Source organism: Lactuca sativa, chromosome 5 (assembly GCF_002870075.4).
Source record: "Lactuca sativa cultivar Salinas chromosome 5, Lsat_Salinas_v11, whole genome shotgun sequence".
In the NCBI taxonomy this organism is placed as follows: Eukaryota; Viridiplantae; Streptophyta; class Magnoliopsida; order Asterales; family Asteraceae; genus Lactuca; species Lactuca sativa.
The window spans coordinates 36,811,197-36,833,057 of NC_056627.2; the positions used below are offsets into that span (position 1 = coordinate 36,811,197).

General features: G+C 33.2%; 1 protein-coding gene across 1 annotated transcript; it reads right to left on the reverse strand.

Annotated features, from left to right (window-relative positions):
* Positions 1-4,567: 4,567 nt before the first annotated feature.
* Positions 4,568-12,773, reverse strand: LOC111900683 (homeobox protein knotted-1-like 6). Its single transcript, XM_023896562.3, has 5 exons — positions 12,288-12,773; positions 11,620-11,739; positions 11,394-11,529; positions 5,050-5,288; positions 4,568-4,946 (listed from the first exon to the last, which is right to left on the reverse strand). The coding sequence occupies exons 1-5, from the start codon at positions 12,579-12,581 to the stop codon at positions 4,788-4,790; spliced, it is 948 nt and encodes a 315-aa protein (XP_023752330.1). The 5' UTR covers positions 12,582-12,773; the 3' UTR covers positions 4,568-4,787.
* Positions 12,774-21,861: the final 9,088 nt, after the last annotated feature.

Consider the following 21,861-nt stretch of genomic DNA (forward strand, 5'->3'; position numbering starts at 1 on the left):
ATAAACAAGACATGAAATTTTATGTATGAGGAAAACATCGGGTTTTCCCGGGAAGTTCAACACTTTTACCTAAGTGATGTATACAAGGTTTAACAATTATACACATTTACAAAAATCGACAAGCATACTACGGATCTCCACACTTTTTCTTATATACAATATTCGTTTCAGAAAATATCGGATTTTCTAGGTTTTCAAACTACACAAAAATCATTATTTTTCAAACATGACTTATGAACTCACCAACATTTCATATGTTGACGTTTTTCCAAAATACTTGTATTCTCAGGTAACAGGTAAATTGAAGAATATGTATCCAATGATGTCACAGTGTTTTGTTTAAATTAGTATCGAGCGGTTTAAGTTATGGAAATGTAATGTTTAAAACAATGTACTGAATGTAAACAATATCAGTTGTAATATTACAATTCATGGTGATGAATGATGTTATGATTCATGTATAATCATTGTGATGGTATTCAACTGAGTTACAATAGCCCTCGGACGTTTCCGCCGTCTGGTTCGGGGGTGTGACAGTATGCCTAGCATATGTAGGTGGTCCATCATGATCATCTGAGCCTCGTACGCTCAACGTACTCCCTAAACGCCCAACGTACCCGACTTAACCCAAAGTCATTATACTTCAAATGGCCATAACTTCTTCATTCCAACTTCGATTTCGACGTTCTTTATATCTACAAAAAGGTAATGAGAAGCTCTACAGTCCTATCAACTCTCCTTTTCCTTAAAACTTTCTGAACCTTAATCCAAAATTCATAAAAGACCTGAAATATCACTTTACGGTTATACCATTTGGCTCCAAAACACAAGCCGAACTCTTGGATAACATAATCTACATTACCCACACTTCTCCTTCCCTAAGGCTCGAAGCCTTATGATAATTGATATTCAGGCCACGACCCTGAACTATGGAATGACTACATGATGTTACACTATCTCTCAAGAACACATCAAACAAATGTATTTTGTGTTTCTTAACTTGAATTAGACTTGTAATTTTTTATTATTAGATTATCCTACCTCTGAATTTGTGTACCACATGCAAAATGGATGAATTACAGATTTTAGAAAGTGTTTGAAACACGATCCTTAAATCAATCGAAATAATATATATATATATATATATATATATATATATATATATATATATATATATATATGTGTGTGTGTGTGTGTGTGTGTGTGTGTGTGTGTGTGCGCGTGTGTGTTATTATGATTCCTTATTTCTCTAGCATGCTCCGTTCTATACATGGCTTTAGCTAAAAAAATATGATCGGTTTTTTTTGTTAACGTTCTTATTTTTTTAACCCGACAACATATTATTAGGTTTCAGTTCACATACCCTTTTATCATATTTTATATATCATTTTGCATCTTTCCATGTACATACTTCATAATCATGATTATGCATAGTGAAACATTCTTCTCATGAGTGATTTGAAAAATAATTTAACAAAATTTAGTTTTTAAGTTCAAAATGTTTAAATGTTCAATATTATGGAATTTGGTCTCAAAAGCTACAAGTTCTATTTTTTTTAAGTTCAAAATGTTTAAATGTTCAATATTATGGAATTTGGTCTCAAAAGCTACAAGTTCTATTTTTTTTTGAAACAATAAAGTATCCTACTCCAAATCTAATCCTAAACACAACCTATGTCTCCTAATGAGACTTGAACCCATCACCTCTCATTTGAGAGGATCACTCCTTACCGCTTGGCCAAAGGCCATTTGTACAAGTTCCAATATAATTGTAAAGTTGCAAGAAAGTATCAATCAATAAAAAACATTAGTTTTAAATATCCATAAATATTCTAAAATGTCCAAGTTTATCTAATTCAAGTCATCAATCAAAAACCAAATTTAAATACATGTAACAATACAAGTGTTAGGTTTGGGAAACCTAATGAGTATTCTCATAGTCAAGTCTTAAGGACATTGGAAAATATCGACATTAAAAACCCAAAGTCAAACTCCCAAAAGGGTTTTTCGAATCAACAAATGTTACTCAAGTTTTTAATGTTGGGCAAAAATGCAATATAAAAGTAATCATTTCAAAATTCCGTCCAAAATTTTAGTTAATAATCAAACAATTTCAAATATGTAATGCATATTTGTCTAAACTCAAACCGAAGTAAATTTCATATGCCCAAACTCTCAATGATGGCTAATGTATAACATAACTACACAACTTTTTCCAATTCTATGTTAGCCATCATAGAGTCATCAGACTAGACCACATATGATGTTGCAAAATCCACACATACACGTGATGGGTTCTAGAATAGCATCATGACCCTCTTGTGTTTAGCTCATTGCATTGGGTACGGTCTTGCGGATCATCTTCAACCGCCAACCGACAAATCTCATACTCCTTCTGATGAATGGACTCATTTGGATTCCATTATGAAATCATGGATTTACAACACTCTGTCTCAAACCCTATTGCACATAATTTTGAAGAAGAACACCATAACATCTTACGTTTGGCTCAGTCTGGAGCAATTGTTTCGAGACAACAAAGACTCAAAATTGATTCAATTTGATAACGGAACAATTGCTTTCGTCACATTATCACTCCTCATAAGCTATCACCTCGCTCTGCTCCATGCATTTTCCTTAGGTATCCTTCCAATCACAAAGGCAATCGATGTCTTGACCTAAACACTAAGAAAATCATCATCTTTAGACACGTTACCTTTGATGAATATGTTTTTCCATTCAAATCCATGACACCCACTGTCGCTCTATCGTAATATTTTCTAGAAAATATTAATCCTATTCTTCCTTGCTTTACTCAATATACAGAACCAATTACACCCGAGCCTTCCAATTCTAATCCTATCACTACCAATGCCTCATCCTCTCAGTAGCCTCCCGATCACCTCGATAACGTTGTTGATAACGTCACTAATGACGTAACCTCTTAATCTCCTCCTACAATGTCACCCACTTCCAATTCTACTCCGGTTTATCATCATCATATAATCACTCAATTGAAAACATAAATTAAGAAACCCATCAATAAACTCAACCTTCATATTGAGTCCTCCTTTCCCATTCAACGATCATACTTACAAGCTTTTCAAGATCCTAACTGGCTAAATGCAATCCAAGAAAAATATTCTGCTCTTATTGCCAATCATACTTGGGATCTTGTGCCACGACCCACTGCCGCTAATATTATCAATTGTATATGGCTTTTCAAAAAGAAGCTCAATCATACTTGGGATCTTGTACTCTCGATATAAAGCCGGCTTGGTAGAAAATGGACGTACTCAACATCCCAACATTGACTATGATGAAACCTTCAGTCTGGTCATTCCACCAACCATCATTCGTACCATCTTGAGCATTGTTGGCTTTAGAAAACATAGCCTTTAGCCCATATGTGGCCTCTTATAGGATTGGCCCAAATCATCGTAATTGTATATCTTATTCTTTGTTATTGAAGGAAGGACGTATGAAAGATTATCACTATTACAAATATATCATGTTTTGAGTTCAATGGAATAATTAGTGAATTCAGAGCATGATTCAAAATGTAGTTATGACTCTTTTATCGGTCATAAAATAATTGACACGTATCAACGGTAGAAGGTTTAAAATTTAATGATTAGTATTAGTAAAGAGCAATATAAGATTATGAACCCAGATAATTTTGAACAGTTTTATTGGGCAATATTTAAAACTGCACAAGTCCAAATTCTAAGGGTTGATTAGGTTTAGGCTCGAAAGTCTGAAAACAATGGGCTAAAAATTACCTCATCATCCTAAAGAATGTTGGGCTTCAACTAAACCACATGATGTATATTTTGTTTAAACGTCGGGTCAACTAATACTCATTACTCAAATATAATTTAAGTTAGGGTTTTATTAATTAATTAGGCGTAAGAACCATATATTATATGGGTTAATTAAAAAAATTAAATATAAATATTTAAATATTTAAAAACTTTAGATCTATAAGAAAAAAAAATAATAAATTATTAAAATTTATTTTTTTTATTTTTTACATTTAAATAAATAAACAAAATAAACTAATGAGTTTTAATTTGTGAATTTTGAAATAAAAATGTAAGTCCATTAATGAAATTAATATTCATTTATTACTAAATTTATTGTAATTATTAAAACTTTATTTGGAATTTATTAAAATAAAAAAACTCATAAAATGATATGTGGAAAAAAAAATTAAATCAAAATAAACATAAAATAACATTTGTCAAATTGAATGAGAATGTGACATGTGCCAAAAAAAAAACTTTCATTTATTAGAATAGATTGGTAAAATAGAAAAATAGTTAAAATGGAAACAAGTATAAATTGCCTAGCATGTATGGTGACAACATCAATATTTATTTTACTTAAAAAAGTTAAATTGTCGTTTTAATAAATATAACTTTATAATCATATAGCTGGAAGTTACACAGCGACTTTAACATACAATGCATGAATATATATAAATTGATAACATACGTATATGTCACTTACTCATGAAACTTGTTTGTAATAACAAAAAAGATCATATATAGCAAACACATGTTGATAGCTAGACCACAAAAATAATATACTTTAGTATTCATCATGTCTAGATTCTACATTTTGTATGATGCTAAATTAAGAAAATATACTCTTACATTGGGAAGTAGCCTAAAGTACTTAAATGTTTAAATGGATGGAGTCAAGATTATTCATAATATTATATTATTATACAAAATATATAATATAATAATAATTAATAAAAGTCGGAAGAGTAACCACCTCAATTAATTGTTGACGAGGAACGACCCACACAAACTATCCATCACTGCAAACTGCATATTCTCTGATGGTTTCCAATGGCGTTTCCTTTGATTTATGAACCAATTGTTTATCTGTTTTTGATCCAACCCTGTTGATTCCGCTAACGCAATCTTGTCTGCTTCCTAATGTATATATCAACGTACACCCAAAATAATTATAAGGGATTAATTTTTATGTATATTTTTTTTTAATTTATTGAAAATTAAGTGGTGAATGAATTCTTACAGTTGGATAAGGCCATCTATAGTGAACGTTCCACCAATCAAGGAGTACTTGTCTTGCTTCTTTGGGTAATTTCCCTTTCTTTTTCTTGTTGGAGAATTCATGTTTGAGGGAACTTATGTATTTGCTGTATTTACGTAAAAGTTTTTCTTTCAGAGCTCGATCTTCATTTGTCCAGTTGGATTTTGGTACTTCCGACTCCCCCCTACTTAAATCTTCCTCTGATTTCTCTACGCTTTCATCTGCTACCACAAATTAATTGGTAATAATATGTCATATATATGTGAGCAATGATACCAAATGTTGTTACCTTTAATTTACTTGTTTATCGGATATGTGGGTTTACGATTTATCGTTTTTCAGGTTTTCGAGTTCAAACTCATTGAAAATATGTTGATATAAATGGCATCATATCCGATTTAAATATACTAAAATAACTAGGCAAATGTAATGGTAGTAGGATATGACACAAAATAAAATATAGTAACATAGTTAACATATTTCCTTAACATAAAATATGTATAATAAATACAAATAATATTTAGAATATAATAAATATTAAATAATATATATATGGTGGTTGGTTTTTAAGCTATGAGTCGGTTCGGTTTTTCCAGGCCAGTTTATAATACAAAAATGAATTGATATATCGATTTTTATAAAAATTCAAACCATTTTCATCATGTTTTCGGATTCTTGCGTTTGGTTTTGACGTTTTTTCGATTTTCGGTTCTATTTTTTCTCATCCCTATGTCAGCTAAAAGAAAAGAAGTTATTTTATTTAACATGTGAATTGACCAAAAGACCCTTTATATTCACTTAAGGCCCTAGACTAACTTGAAAGTTGCAAGAAACCTACAAAACTCCCGTTTAACCTATAATTAAGTCAACCGACATTCACGTTTGGGTAACCATTCGAGCCTCCACCTCGAATTGGGTACTTATAAGATCATTCAACTTCTAGACCTCCACCACTTGATGCTACTGTAGTGCTGCCAACCTCCACCGTTTGGAGATTCCACCACCAGCTTCTCGGACATAAGTGAAGAACGTACCCTCTCGGAGGACCATCGACTTTCTCACGTGACACAAATCTGTCCTCACCATTAATTCACCAAATTAAGGGAAATGGAACGTGAAAGTTTCAGTAGAAAACTTAATTTGTAGAGCTAGCTAGCTAGCTAGTATCCCTTTTTGATTTCCAACCCAAAAGTAAAGAACAATTCAAAGAAACAAACCAAATTGAAAACGTCTTTCTTACCCATATTGAATACTAGATTTCCCAAAAAAGCGCACCAAAACTTTTATGGTTCTTTAGATTCAGAAAACTATTGCACCTTTCATTTTGATCGAAAATACTCCCTATGCACTAAAAATTTATCATCACCCAGTTGTAGAGTTCATCCCTTTGATTAAACCTTTTAAAACACAAGGAAGAACCCGTGAGAAGTCACTGTTAATTTCCTTTTCCTGACCCTGATACAAATTTGTTGTGCTAGCTAAATACTAACATGTAATGGAAAGTGTGAATGTTAATTCCAAATTTTAAATTATATATGATTACCCAACTACAGTTTTCTCTTTTAGTAATGGTACTACTATTATACATCAAGCTCCTTCAAAAATTTAAACCAGTTCCACTTCTCAGTTCTCTCACACTTCTAGGTATATATAGCTAATATATGTTTCTGCATGTTTATGTTTATATATGCATGTATACATATATAATATGTATACATATATATACAGGACAAGTAAGACCTAATTAATTAATGGATCTAGTGGCAAGCAACTCCATATAGGGTTGTACAAATACAATAGCTAGACTTGAATGATTCCAGGGATGTGAAAACACCAAAGGCTGAGTGGCCTGGTTGTGGGGCCACAGTAAAAGAAATGAATACTGACTGACGTCTTTCACTGTAAATAAAATAAAATAAAAAAGATGAGAGAAATGATAATACAAAGGTTCGTTGTGTCGAATCGCAAGCAGAGCCCAGAGCCTGGTGTGTGAGAGTGAGACTTTCCATGTGTACGGACTTGTGATAAATAAATAAATTAATGAAAAGAAGAGAAAAGCCAGACAAGGGAGATAACCCGCAAACCACGCACCTCACCTACCTGGTAGTGCCTCTCTCTTTCCTTTCCTTTCCTTTAAGACTAATCACTTACTAAAAGTACAAACCCTAAAACGTAAAGTAAAACCCCATGAAGTTTAGGAAAGACTATACAGTCCGTACATATATATATATATATATATATATATATATATATATATATATATATATATATATATATATATATATATATATATATATATATATATATATATATATGCAACTTTTATTTTTATATTATTATATATTATATATGTGTAGGGCAACACTGACAAGCCCTTTATGATGTTTGGGAAAAGGTTGCATATTCACTTCACTCCTCCCAGCTAGAGTTTACAATAACAACTGTTTCAAAAGCCTTCTTCCTCAAGTACGAATAATTGTATCTCACTAAAATTTAAAAATAATCCAAAGAACCCCTATTCACAAGAATTGAAGAGTATTTTATGAAGTATTTTTATAACGGCATGTCACCCTAACTAGAAGATTTTGGGATTTAAATCCGAGTATATATAGAGTGTTTAAATGTCAAGTAACATATCGTTTTAACATGTTATCAACTATATATTATAAATAGGCATATCTTGTTTTCGTAATCAATTAAGTAGAAATACTAGATTCTTGATTTGTTTATCTCACATACTACTTAATCTACTAATAAACTAAACCTTGTAGGACAAAGGGCCGGATCAGTTACCTTTCTTTTGATACACAAAAGTCAAGAAAAGAAATTAAGGTTGGTTTTTCATTTATAACCTTATTTAATTAATTGTATTGTTAACAACATTTAATATTTCCTTACTCTAGTAATTGGACGCATTGCCACATTTATACTTAGTTTACCAAACTAATAACATAAACAAAATCGAATTTAACTATTTGTTTAACATTTGAGATATTTTATTCCACATAGTAAAAAACAAAAAAGGACATTTTAACCCACTTGATGATTAAATGCTATATAGATGATTCGACCTTTAATAAAGCATGCGTATGTAGTTCCAATTGGGCTTATACTTCAAACCTTACGCTTTGAATATCTATATTTTACATTGACAAAGATGGGCATCTTGGATGACTAAGAATGATGGTTTGAATCTTTATATTTTATATTGATCAGAAAGATTGACATCTTGAATGACTACATGATTTAACATGATGGAAGATAAAAGCTTTTTTAGTTCATTTAAGTGGGGTTTTGGAGTTTTCTAAAAGTCATTTCTCTATATGAATGACAGTAGCCATATACTTAAAATTAAAGTTTATTTTTGGTTCACTTTATATCTAAGAGCATACTCAACTCACACTAGAGAGTTCAATGACAGTTGTATGAGATGCTAAATCTCGTTATTTTTTGATTTAGAGTTCAATAGAAAAAAGAAAGTTTTCTAATTCTTAAATAAATGTTATAAATTAGTTTTGGTATTTTTTTTTTCATTGAACTTTCTAGATTTCAATGTAGGGATCCCTTTCAATGTATTATAGAAAAAAAAATAATAAAACTGTATGGAATGCAAAATGATAATGTGAAATTTTAAATTTAATAGTAGTAAAATGTGGCAAAAGTCAATACTAAAACATTATGCTTTCTTTGCTTTTAGTTAATTTCTTGAAAAAGAGATCCTGAATTTTGGGATTTATATAATAAGATGCAGTATGCATCAAAGGGATTCAGATTCTCAACAGACTATACAACGAAATGGGAAAAAGAAAGCTGTCAAAGGTAGACACGATATTGGGAAAACCAACATGATTTTTTGAGAAGCTCACTATTGTACTAATTAACCATGACATGATTTGTAAGGTATAGAGTATTTTTTGTTTCTTATTTCATGAAAGGAAACTTCATAGAAAAAATATTTTGCTTTGGTGTAAAAGATCTTGAAAATAAGATTAATCATCAACTTTTCTATGATAAGACTACAAAATGGCATAGTGTTCTGGGTTTTCATGTCTTATCTTTCTCATGCAATTAAAAAAAACAAGCAAACTACTATAACAGTGAAACAATACAATGATACATGATAAAAAAAATGTATCCCATTGAAACACCTTTTTTTAAGAAATGATAGCATATCATTATTTAGTAAATTTAAACATATACGTGATAAATCGTTTGATAAATTCAAGCTGAATATAGTATATACTTAAGATTTAGCTGTGATTGACATGATGAGTCATATTATTTTATAGCGTTTATCATTTTTTTTAAGTAGAATAATGTATGCCTAATGTCTGTAATCATTAAGAAATAGATCTATATTGACATGTTAAAAAGGTCCATATAGACTACTTAAAATTTACTCCTTTTGTGTACTTAACTACTATATACAATATTCAAATTCTTTTTTTAATTTCAATATTTTCATCTTCATTATAGAAAAAACACAAAGAAAAAGTAAATAGAAACAAAAAATCTGAGTGCCACTGTCATTGTGGTCACCATTCATATTCCCCTTTTATGTCTCTATCTATATCAAGAAGAAGGAAAAGCAGAGTTCCTAATAAAACAAACTACCCAAATCACATTCAAAAAAAAAAAAAAAGAGCGAGAACACCTATTATTGAAAACCCTAGCTATTCTTAAGATTCAAGATTTGGGCAAATGCTCAAATAAAATTATATATCTTCCTATATCTTTAATTAATCATACCTTTGTTTCTGCACGTATATACTTAATTAATACAGATTAACTTTAATTTAAACAGAGTATAATGTATTGGAAGGGGCTTCTTATACGTGAATTGTGAATTCTCGGGAGCTCTCGATTGCTTTGAATGAATTGCTATATCATATATTTCGAAAATTAAAGTAAAAGATTTTTTTTTTTTTTTTTTTTTTTTTTTTTTTTTTTTTTTTTTAAAGCTAGCTAGCTAAGGTGACTGCTTAAATTTTATGCATGTCTAAAAATTTTGTTCAAACTTATAGGAATATTGAGTTCAAGATATCTTACATACATTATATTTAAAAGTAATACACAAAAATATATTAAATTAAATATAGAGCCTGCTTCCTAATCCTAACTCGAATTAGTCAAGCCAAATGCACAATGACAATACATCATCTATCCAACAGCTTGAAGTTGATTAAATGTACCCTTTAAGGTGCATCATAAATAAATTTAAGAAATAGACTTTCTTATTAAGATATATGCTAACTTACAAGATGAATACCCTACTATATCCTTTAACCCAAAACTGATAGCAAAGCATTGATACAAGGCCGACTAATTTCATTATCTATTGTTTAAAGTTTAAACCTCTTCATGTGATTGATAGATTGTTTGATAGTTGTTGATTAACTTAGATTTAATTAAATCATTGTCTGAATGAGTTAGATCCAACCTACTTATCAGACTCACTAAGAAATATATAAACGGTTTCTAATTGTGGTTCTAACCAGGTTAGACCTAACTTCTTATTAGACCCAATAACATACATATTAACTACATATCAAAATTTAATTTGACCATCATAACCAAAGTTAAGTTGAAGCTAATCACTTGATAACAAACCCCAATTAATATACAAAGCTCCAGCTAAATTTGACTGGATTATTTACTTTAAAAACTTCATAAATCCGATTCTTCTCCGAATAAGAAGGCCTAGTTGTTAATATGTTTTTTAATTAAACGTAATCATTTAAATAGAATTAAGAAAAGACAAAGAATTAGAGTGATTTTTGTATTTTGCCAAAGAGTAGATATATATAAAATCAATCGGATATATTATCCATATATCCTAGAACAAGTTGGGATTTCGAGGTGTTTGGACTGTTTTGCAAAACAAACACACATCAGACTTCGAATATGAAAATGAGTGAAGGATCAGGGATAACCAATGAAATATCTAAAATCAGACCATGAAAGTCTCACTCAGAAGAAATATAATTCGCTACGCTAGGGTTTTCCTGATTCTTCTTCATTCTTGTTTCGCCGTCGGATTCAAAATGCCGTGACAACAGATATCCGGCGGCTCCGACGCACATACTTAACGGCGGAGGTATCCAACACCGTATCACCTACCTCCATCACCGCCTCCCCTTCCCTCGGCGGCGAAATAGAGATATAAAAAGGGTTTCCGATTGGATAAATTATATAGTATATATAATTGACTATGAGACGCATAATAAAATAATAATAAACCGTGGGACATGATAATGATGAAATACACACATAGCACGAGATTCCATGACTGGAGGAGAGAGAGAAAAAGAGAGAGAGAGAGAGACCTGTGTGGTAGGTTATAGAAGTTCCCTTGCAGAGATTGGTGAGTTGAGTTTGCATATTGTTCAAAAACGTGGTTGCTTCATCGAAAGGTCTTGCCAGATCCGATCTGTACTTATCCAGCATCTCACAGTAAGTTTCCTTCAAAAGAATCACAAATTGATCGAGCAATCAGCGAATGAAGAAATTAATTACAAACACACGATCGACAGTGACAGCAATTTGACTCACCATGAATTCGTCGAGCTCGGGATCATCGCCCAGACATGAACAGGCGCTGGATCTCCGGCAGAAATCATTATCGCTGAAAATTTCATCAAACAGGTTCGCGATATCTGGTGGAGCTCCAACCTGATAAGAATCAAACACGCACTAGTGATTTCTTCTTGACGTGTGACGTATTTGATTCTTCAACGAATCTTAACCCTAACAGAAGGTTCGTATAAATTTATTCTAATCAGAACCTGTTGAATGTGAGTTAAACTCCTAGTCACTATAGATTAAACGTTTGAAGATCTTCTGAGGACTCGGAATATCACTGATCAAATTATTCAAATGCGTATTTTAAAAACAAGCAGGAAATCGCGCGGATTTCAAAATTTTTGCAAAACTGAAAATGAATATTGTGATTGTGATTTACGTTCTGCAAGCGATTAAATACACAACAAGCACACGACATTGCTACGCAGCTTTCGTGTCTGTTTGAACGCAGATCCACTGTAACTGAAACTAACAGTGTCTCTGTACTCAGAGGAAACAGATAAACTGACCGGATACATATCATACATACGTACACCGAATACATCACATATACATACATAGACACATACGTGTAAGCACTCAAGCAACTCTCTCTCTCTCTCTCTCTCTCTCTCTCTCTCATACATATACAGACATACCTTTTGGCAAGAGATGTAAGCTTGGAGCAGCTTAGGATATAGAGGATGCGACATGATCTTGGCTCGATTAGCGCTTGACAAATCTTCATCTAATTCTTCAGCTAATCCGTTGTTATTATTCTTATTGCTACTACTAGTTTGAATATTGGAGCCTGATCCAAACACTGCCGGAATAGTCCGTTGATGGCGAACGTCCGGTGCCTGATCATCGAAAGCGTGATGGTAATTCTCTCTCGCCGTTTCTGCCGGCGGAATTTGCTCATGGTAATTCATTAATCCGTACATTTCCTCCATTATCGATCAATAACAGGTTTGTACATGGAATTAAGATATGGATTTGAAGAGAAAGGTTGGGGGAATATGATCGGAATTGGAGGGGGCAGAGAGAGAGTAGGAGTGTGAATTTAGCGTACAAACAAGATGAAAGAAAGCCCCAGCAGCACCTGAATGTCTGGTCTCATCTATCATCATCATATTCATCATGCACCATCCTCTCCTTCTTTCACTTCTATCCTTCCTTTTTTGGTTTAATCCACGCTCCCATTCCGCGCGTTGTTTTCTGTGATTGAAAAGGTGGGACCATGTCAGTTCTCATCCGTTGGATGTGCTTTCTATGTAACCAACGGAGGTTTAGAGTTTCGATACCGTGTTTAATTAGTATAATAACAAAATAATTATCACCACCTTAACAAAGCCTCAAGTTTGATTTGTTGACTAATCTTCAAACCAAAGGGTTTCTTCTATCCTAACGGTATCCGATGTTATCTTTTCTTCTTAAAGTTGACCGGAGATTTGTGGATCTAAGATGTAGTTTAGAAATAATATATAAATTTGCCGTTAAAAAAACTAGTCTTCAAATTCAAATTTAGTCTTATTGGTTTGTAAAAGGGAAATCGAGTAATCTACTAACAATAATAATGATTAATTTATAATTCTTTTTCAAAAAAAAATATCATAAACTTCAGAATAAAACATTCAGGAGTAGCTGTATGCATTCCAAAGCTTCTGATCCGGAATCTGTCTCCGTACATTCCGAACTGACAAAGTCAATTCTGAAGTACATAAGTCAAAATCGTACATAGATGTGACATTATGGATTCACAAACACGTTTCCAGACACACACTGGATCCCAAAAAACAACTTTTTTCATCTCTTATATATAAATGGTATACCATGTAGTTAGTCACTCACTTTGGATCATATGTAATTATCTATTATAACTGCTTCAAGATAAGTTTCTCAGATAGTGACCATGAAAAAAGCTTTACCAACTTGTCTGCATATTTATACAACCTTCGGCGGACCAACCCTCATAGTTACACCAACATCAAAACTAATGTGTCGGATCATTTTTCAACTCTGTTTTGTGGATATTAGATATGTGGTAAAATTATTTTGTCCATATTTTAATTGTTTCTTTAAAATTTATAACATTTCAACAGCTAATTGTTCCAAAAAATACAACTTCATACATTCATAGGTTGCTTCCGGATTAACTATCATTTTGGAGTTGTTTCCGATCGCTTATTTATAGTGGTATATTTTAGATTAACTACCATTCTGGAATGAAATTCTGGATGTTAAATCAACCATTGATTTCAAATCAAATCCATCATTTATGTCAGATTTCAGACATTTTAGATTCACGGTCACACGATCATGGGCATAGATTCTCAAAACATATTTTGGATCGTTCCGGACATCGTGTTTCAGACATACTTTAATTTTTACAACTTCACACTACTAATATGTAGCTACCACACACTCTAAATGTGACAACCCATCATTTTCAATCTAGTAAAAGTCAACCAAAGTCAACTAAGGTCAAACATATCAAATTAAAGTCAACTTTGTTGTTTTGATTAATTTAATAAAGTTAAATTAATGATTTTGGTTAGAGTAAACCTATCCGTAAATGTGTTGTAAAGTTTAGAAGTGGAATTACTCTAAACCGAGGATTCTCGTATGACTGAAAACCCTCGGACTGCCTTATCTCCTCGCACCGTAAACACATTTTTGGTTGAGAACCTCAGACCGAAAACATGCGATCCGACATATAGTTCACAGTCGAAAACCTCGCAAACCTTATCCTCTTCTGACCGCAAACGAGGCTTCTCGGGTAGAGTTCCTAACCGAGAACCCCATCCTCGGTTTGTGTTCTTGACTGAAAACACATAATATCTAGATATTTTTGTTAAAACCGCCACAATATACTCATATATATATATATATATATATATATATATATATATATATATATATATATATATAAACCGAAACACTCCTCATTCTCACACCATTCAGCCGAAATCAACACCTTTTCTCTCAAGAACATCAACCGAAATGACTCTTCTCCCTCAAGAACACATGCGAAATCACTCAATCTTCTTGATTATCATGCGAAAAATCATTTATTGTTCTTGATATCATCCGAAAACACCTTCTAATTTTCATATCTTAGGCCGAAAACACCCAATATCTCTAGTTTTCTTCAAGAACACACGAAGAACAGTCACATACTATTCTAAGGATTATTGTAAGTCTTCTTACAATAATTAAGTGTTGTTTAACACTTTAAACTTCATTAGATTATCTAATTTATATTTAATATGATGTTAATATAAATTAGGATTCGGTTTTTATCACGGGCTCTAACTTGTGAAATTAACTGGACTACACCGTATCCTCACCAAACACTCGCAAAAGATGAGTTCATACCCCTGCATTTTTACTATTTTTCAATGTTTTAGGGAGGGGGGGGGGGGGGGAATACAAGTCTAAACACAAGGATATTGTGTTTAGAATTATATGATTTCTAAATATTTCTAAAAAAGAATTCAAGTTGCTGAAATACTTTTAAATATTGTCAAACTCCTTTAAATCTCTTAAAAACTCTTTTAAACTTATATTTTGCCAAAATCATATATATATATATATATATATATATATATATATATATATATATATATATATATATATATATATAGGGTTAGGTTATATTGTTCTAACTATCTATTGTGTGCATGTAGGATTGATTCTTGACCAATCATTTTAGTTATTTTAAGAAAGTAATTAATACATATTAGATGTTAAAGATATAATGAACATTAATTAGAACTTCAGCATTTAATATGCATTAATTACTTTCTTAAAATAACTAAAATGATTGGTCTAGAATCAATCCTACAAGCACACAATAGATAGTAAAAACATTTGAACCTAACTCTCTCTCTCTTTCTCTCTCTCTCTCTCTCTATATATATATATATATATATATATATATATATATATATATATATATATATATATATATATATATATATATATATATATATATATATATAAGGCTTAGGACTAATAATTCACTTTATTTCATTTTCCTTGTTTGGATGTAGACTTAGGGTAGCTTTATTTGTCCAACTACCGTTTCAGTTTTAATTATATATATATATATATATATATATATATATATATATATATATATATATATATATGAATATAAAAAGTTATTTCATTCAGTTTCATAATCCCTTTGTAACATGCCGAGCAGGGGGGGGGGGGGGTACTCTCACGAATAATTCATATCAAATAGAAAACACATATAAATTATAATAGGTAGAATTTATGGAACTCTCACGCTATTTTCACAATTCAAGTATACAAAGTTTAACTATATATACTCTCGTACAAATACTTTATACTAAAGGGGTACAAATACAAAGTATCGGTTTATACTAACGGGGTACAAATACAAAGTACCGGTTTATACTAAACTGGTACAAATACAAAGTACCGATTTATACTAATGGGGTACAAATAGAAAGTATCGGTTTATATTAAAGAGGTACTAGTACAAAGTACCGATTTATACTAACGGGGGTACCAATACAAAGTATCAGTTTATACTAAGGAGGTACAAATACAAAGTACCGGTTTATACTAAAGGGGTACAAATACTGATGGGTTTTAGCCATAAGAACTTTCCTATGTGCGCATGCAAAACCCTAATGCTTGGATCTAGGCTTTCTAATTAAACATGCTTTGAATCCAAGACTTCTAATGGCTAATTAGGTTAAATAATAACATTGAAACAGATCTAGAACCATACCTTTGAATTTCTTGTTGATCTTGTAGTCTTGGAGCTTCTAGAGTCATAATTGTCACTCCTCTAATGGCTTACAAACACCAATAGCAAGAAAGATGATTTAGGAGAGAGGAGAGAGGAGGAAATCGGCCAGGGTTCTCTTACTTTTGGTGAGGTGCCGATTTCCCTTCGCCATAGGGTCTATTTATACTTGTAGACTCCTTAAGGGTTACAACCTAAACCCTAATTAGATAATCTTCTCTTAAGGCTATCCAAATCCTTTCCTTAGATAAGTCATTGAACGATTTTGAAGCTATCCTAGCTTCTAGAATCCGTCCACTATATATCTATAAGGATTTATAGTCTAAAGCTTAACTATCAAACAATTGACAGTTTATACCCCTTTATTTAATTAACCTCTTTAAGTCACCAAATTAATTCCAATTAATTCTATGACTTATATTAATCAAATAACAATATATTATTCTTTATATTATTCTCATAATATATTAATAATATTTACTCTCTCTTAATAAATTATCCTATCAAGTTGCTATGGTGAAGGCAACCCAAAAAGACCATGCACAACCGGGTCAAATACTTGCCTAATATAGTTGCAGCCTTAGACACTATTCCAACAAATACAACGTACCGGTTTACAACAAAGAGAATATAACAATATAGAAAACAGTCTTTTATAGTTTTATTGTGGACTAAAATTATGTTACACTATTTTTATAGTACAACAACATTTATACAGAACGACTTTATGGTATTAAAACTGCTTTCAGTAATATTAGAAAATATTTTATTTTTTTGGAACAGTAAACACACTCACTATTTCAAGGAACAGATAACAAACTTCTAAACATAAGTACTTATGCACTCACCAACTTAAATGTTGATACTCTCTTTTCAAAACACTTGTATTCTCAAGGAACCAGTAGACAGGTACCTTCCCAAGCTTTTGAGAAGACGGAGCAGTATAAAGTCACGTCTTTTAGCTTTCTGATATATATCTACTTTTGATGATATATACAATGAATTGAACACTTATGCAAAAACTTACACATTATTAATGCAATGGTTGTTGTACTTTGATTACCATGATACATGTGTTGTGATACTTAACATGAAGTCATCCATCCTTGGACGTTTCCGCCATTCCAGTTTGGGGGTGTGATAGATTGGTATTAGAGCATTGTTTATAGTGAACTCAGTATATCAATTCATAAAAGATATACAACTATAAATACAATAGGACTGAAGCGCTCTTACTAAAATTATACTTTTAAAATATAAAGTATATTATAAGAAGTATACTAACATACATACATACTATCACAGCCGTAACAACATAAAAGTATTTTGATGTTGGACACTGCAGTCAAACCTAGACAGTTATGTAATAATATTTGGGATAAATATAACCTGATCAACTATATTTATTTGAGATATGACCAACATGTGTTTGGGAGTGATGGTAGTGTTGCGACAAGTCTAAAACTTACCAACTATATACAAAGGAACTCTAGAACATAACATAAAGTTAAAATATTATAGGAGTATTTTAGGCACTATAATACTAAGAACCAACTATGTGAAAACAAAGGACCCTTGCTGGTAGATCTATAAGTATTAAGTGTATGCATTATGATTATATATAATTAAGGTTTTGTAGTGTTGGGTCTAAAATTGGTTTATACTTTGCTTTTCTAAGCATTTATTGTTTTATCATTTGGGCCGAAAATTAATTGTAGTTGGACCGAAAACCCATGAGTTTTTGGTCTATTGGGTTTTCGGTTCGGCCTTGAGTTTGTGGCCCATGTATATATAGGTGTTAGGTGGGTGAGGTGATGCATTAATCAAGGTGCTTAAGTGTGTGTGCGTAAGGTGTGAGAGAAAGTTAGAGAGAAGAGTGTGTGTGTGTGTATGAATCTATGTGTAAGGAGCTTCATTCCAACATTGAATACATCATAGATTCAAGTTATTGTTCTTCTCCTTCTATTCTATTTTGATCTGAAATCATCCAATTGATTGGGATTCCACACCATCAATTGGATCTGATTGATACACAAGCAGATTTGGGGACTTACATATAGACTTAGAATGGGTGGTTTAGCTTTACTTTCTTTTCCTTGTTTGGATGTGGATATAGAGTAGAATCATTTATTCGAAGGCCTATTCAACTCAAGTTATATATAATTAGTATATACTATGTAGTTATAGAAGGATCCAATATGGGTCATACCATACATAGTACATTAACAATACTACTATAAGTTTCTTATATGGAAACTTGAAAATTGTTTATTTGCCTTTACTAAATCTATTAGATATCCCTTACACCCCTATTCTCGCATAGATAACATGGTTGGATTTCATCTACTGGGAGATCCATACTTTCCCAATCAAGGGATGGAGGATGGCTAGACATAGAACCATAAGACGACCCTTTAGTTCCAATAGAAGAAGACATTGAGGAAGAAGAAGAAGAAATTCTAGAAGACTCTGACTCAGAATCAGAAGTCTATAACCCACCTCAAGTTGCCCAAAATCCCAATCCCCGAAAGAATTTCCAAGGCCCAACTCCTCAGTAGGCAGTGAATTTAAAAAGATGGAGTCATGAACAGGGTCAACACCTTCCTTATAATGGAGACCGAAGCTTCTATAATCTTGACGAAGGAGGCTCAGCAGACAGAGCTCTCCCTGTGTTAGTGCACCGATTTGCTCGTAACGATGAATAAACAAGAGCAGCCATCGACCGAGTCATACATGTTGGTGCTACAACTGAAGTCAACACAATTCGCCTTTGCCACCTAGATAACGACCTTGAAGTAACCAGGAATCGCACTGAGTTCCTGCAAAGGGAATTGGCTGCAACCCGAGCTGAAGTCAGAGAACTTCGGGAATGCCAAGTATCATTGGAAAGGCATATGTTTGAAACAGAACACCGGTTGGCTAAATCTAGGGCTGGAACTAGTAGGAAACCGAACAACACTCCTCGCGAGTAGAGCATACTCTACTCACTCTTTTTGGATATAGGTTAAGTCTACGTATATACACTAGTGATGTTTTCATGTTCATATAACGACCTCGAAATTTCACTTTTCGATAGGTCGATATGTTGTGAAAGTTTTCCGTTAAGTTGGTATATTGTAGGCCTACTTCAAGGTCAAATTTTCCGAACACTATGCATCTAATATACCAATTAAATTGACAGGCATCTCATCTCCTTTGAAAAATCACTATTCTATTTTATATGATCGCTTTACAAGTTATTTCTTGTGATAGACTTCTATTATAACTTCTTACCGTATACATGTTAAGCTAGTGTAAATAGTTCAAAGACACCCGATTTATAATCTCTATTGGTGTCTTACCATATTTTCTTCTTTAAATCATAAAGCAAAAGATGCCTCCAAGAAGAAACTCAAGACAGGTCAATATCAATGCAGAACCAACACCACCTCCGCCACCACCTCCACAGTTTGATGCTGCTATGTTTCAGGCAGCGGTCACTGCAGCTGTGGCAGCCGCCATGTCACACATAAATACAACTGGTGCCAGTGGATCTAGGAGTAGTGCTCATCCCTCCAATCATGGTGAAAGTCATGGACACCTACAAGAGTTTTCTTATAAGGACTTTACAAATGGAAAACCTAGAACCTTTAATAGGACTGGGGGATTCATTGCTCTAACTCAATGGATAGAGAAAACCGAAGCAGTCTTTGAGATTTGCTCGTGCCCTGAAGGGAGCAAGGTGAAATTTGCTACCTGCACCTTCTCTGATTGAGCCCTCACATGGTGGAATGGACATGTAAAGTCACTAACTCTTATAGTGGCTAACTCGATTGGCTGGGAGAATCTGAAATCGATGATGATGCAAGAGTACTGCCCGAGGGGTGAAGTACAAAAGCTCGAGCAAGAGCTTTGGAACCTTACCATGACAGGTTAGGAATAGCAACTTACACCAATAGATTCAGTGATCTAGCCATCATATGTCCTGGAATGATTTCCCTGGAGAGCAAGAAAATCAAAAGGTATATCTGGGGACTATCACCTTAGATCCAAGGGAGTATGTTAGCTTCAAATCCTGTTACATTCGATAGTGCCAAACAACTGGCACAATCACTAGTAGATCATGGACTTCGTCAAGGCTTCATGCCCGTCATTCCAGAACAACCCAAAACAAACAAACAAACAAACAACAACAACAACAACAAGAAAAAGTCCTGGAACAAAAGGAAGGGTCAATCTTCCCAAGAGCCCTCCAATAAACAAAAGATAATGGTTGTTCATGCTACTACTGTTCATGCTGCTGTTCCTGTTACCCCTACCCCAGCAAAGCAATATGCTGGAAATTTATCGAAGTGAAAAAAGTGTAATTTCCATCACACAGGAAGTTGTCATGAAATGAACTGTAAGAACTGAAATAGAAAGGGGCACACCGCCCGTTTCTGCAGGTCACCGACGCAACCAATCACTCAAGTTCCTGGCGTTGTAGTAAGTTGGGCATGTTATGAGTGCGGTGAAACTGGACACTTCAAAAGGGACTGTCCAAAGGTGAGCAATACCAGTGGTTTGGGAAGAATACTGGCTATTGGTCACGAAGAACCTATTGTAGATCCTATCATGGTTACCGGTACGTTTCTTCTCAACAATTCATACGGATGCATTCTATTTGATAGTGGTGCAGAGAAAAGCTTCTTGAGCCATAAATTTGAACACCTACTTAAACAAACTTCCCAAACATTAAAAGATACCTTTACCATAGAAATGGCCAACAGAAAGACCGAGAGCGCTAACGATATATACATAGGATGTATCTTTACTCTAAATAAGTTTTCCTTCCCAATCGACCTTATGCCGGTCTCCATAAAAAGTTTCGACATCATTATTGGTATGGATTTGTTAAGTCCTAATCATGCCGGCATCCTATGTTACGAGAAAGTCATTCGCCTTAACCTGCTGAGTAATGAAACCCTCATCATTTAGGGCGACAAACCCGGTACGAACCTACAAATCATTTCGTGGATCAAAGCGCAAAAGTATCTTCGCAAGGAGTATTGTGCTTTTCTGGCTCATGTGGTAGACAAGAAACAAGAAGTGAAGGACTTCGAGAGCATCCACAAAGTCTGTAATTTCCCCAACATATTCCCCGACGATCTTCCAGGAGTACCAACAGTGCGACAAGTCGAATTCATAATCGACTTAATTCCTGGAGCTATCCCTGTAGCCAAATCACCTTATCGTCTTGCACCAACAGAAATGAAGGAACTATCCAACCAACTGAACGAAATTCTTAGCAAAGGTTTTATTGTACCAAGCTTCTCACCCTGGGGAGCACCAGTCTTGTTCGTGAAGAAGAAGGATGGATCTTTCCGCATGTGCATAGACTACCGCGAGCTAAATAAACTTACCATCAAGAACCGATACCCTTTACCTCGTATTGATGATCTGTTCGATTAATTACAAGGTGCAAGTTA

Bases quoted from the DNA above. Each gene is read 5' to 3' on its own strand.
- LOC111900683 (XM_023896562.3), bottom strand. From the start codon at position 12,581: ATGGAGGAAATGTACGGATTAATGAATTACCATGAGCAAATTCCGCCG. The intron at 11,530-11,619 runs GTGAGTCAAATT...ATTCTTTTGAAG, and splicing joins CCGAGCTCGACGAATTCATG to GAAACTTACTGTGAGATGCT. The intron at 5,289-11,393 runs GTCTCTCTCTCT...TTGTGGTAGCAG, and splicing joins TTCTATAACCTACCACACAG to ATGAAAGCGTAGAGAAATCA.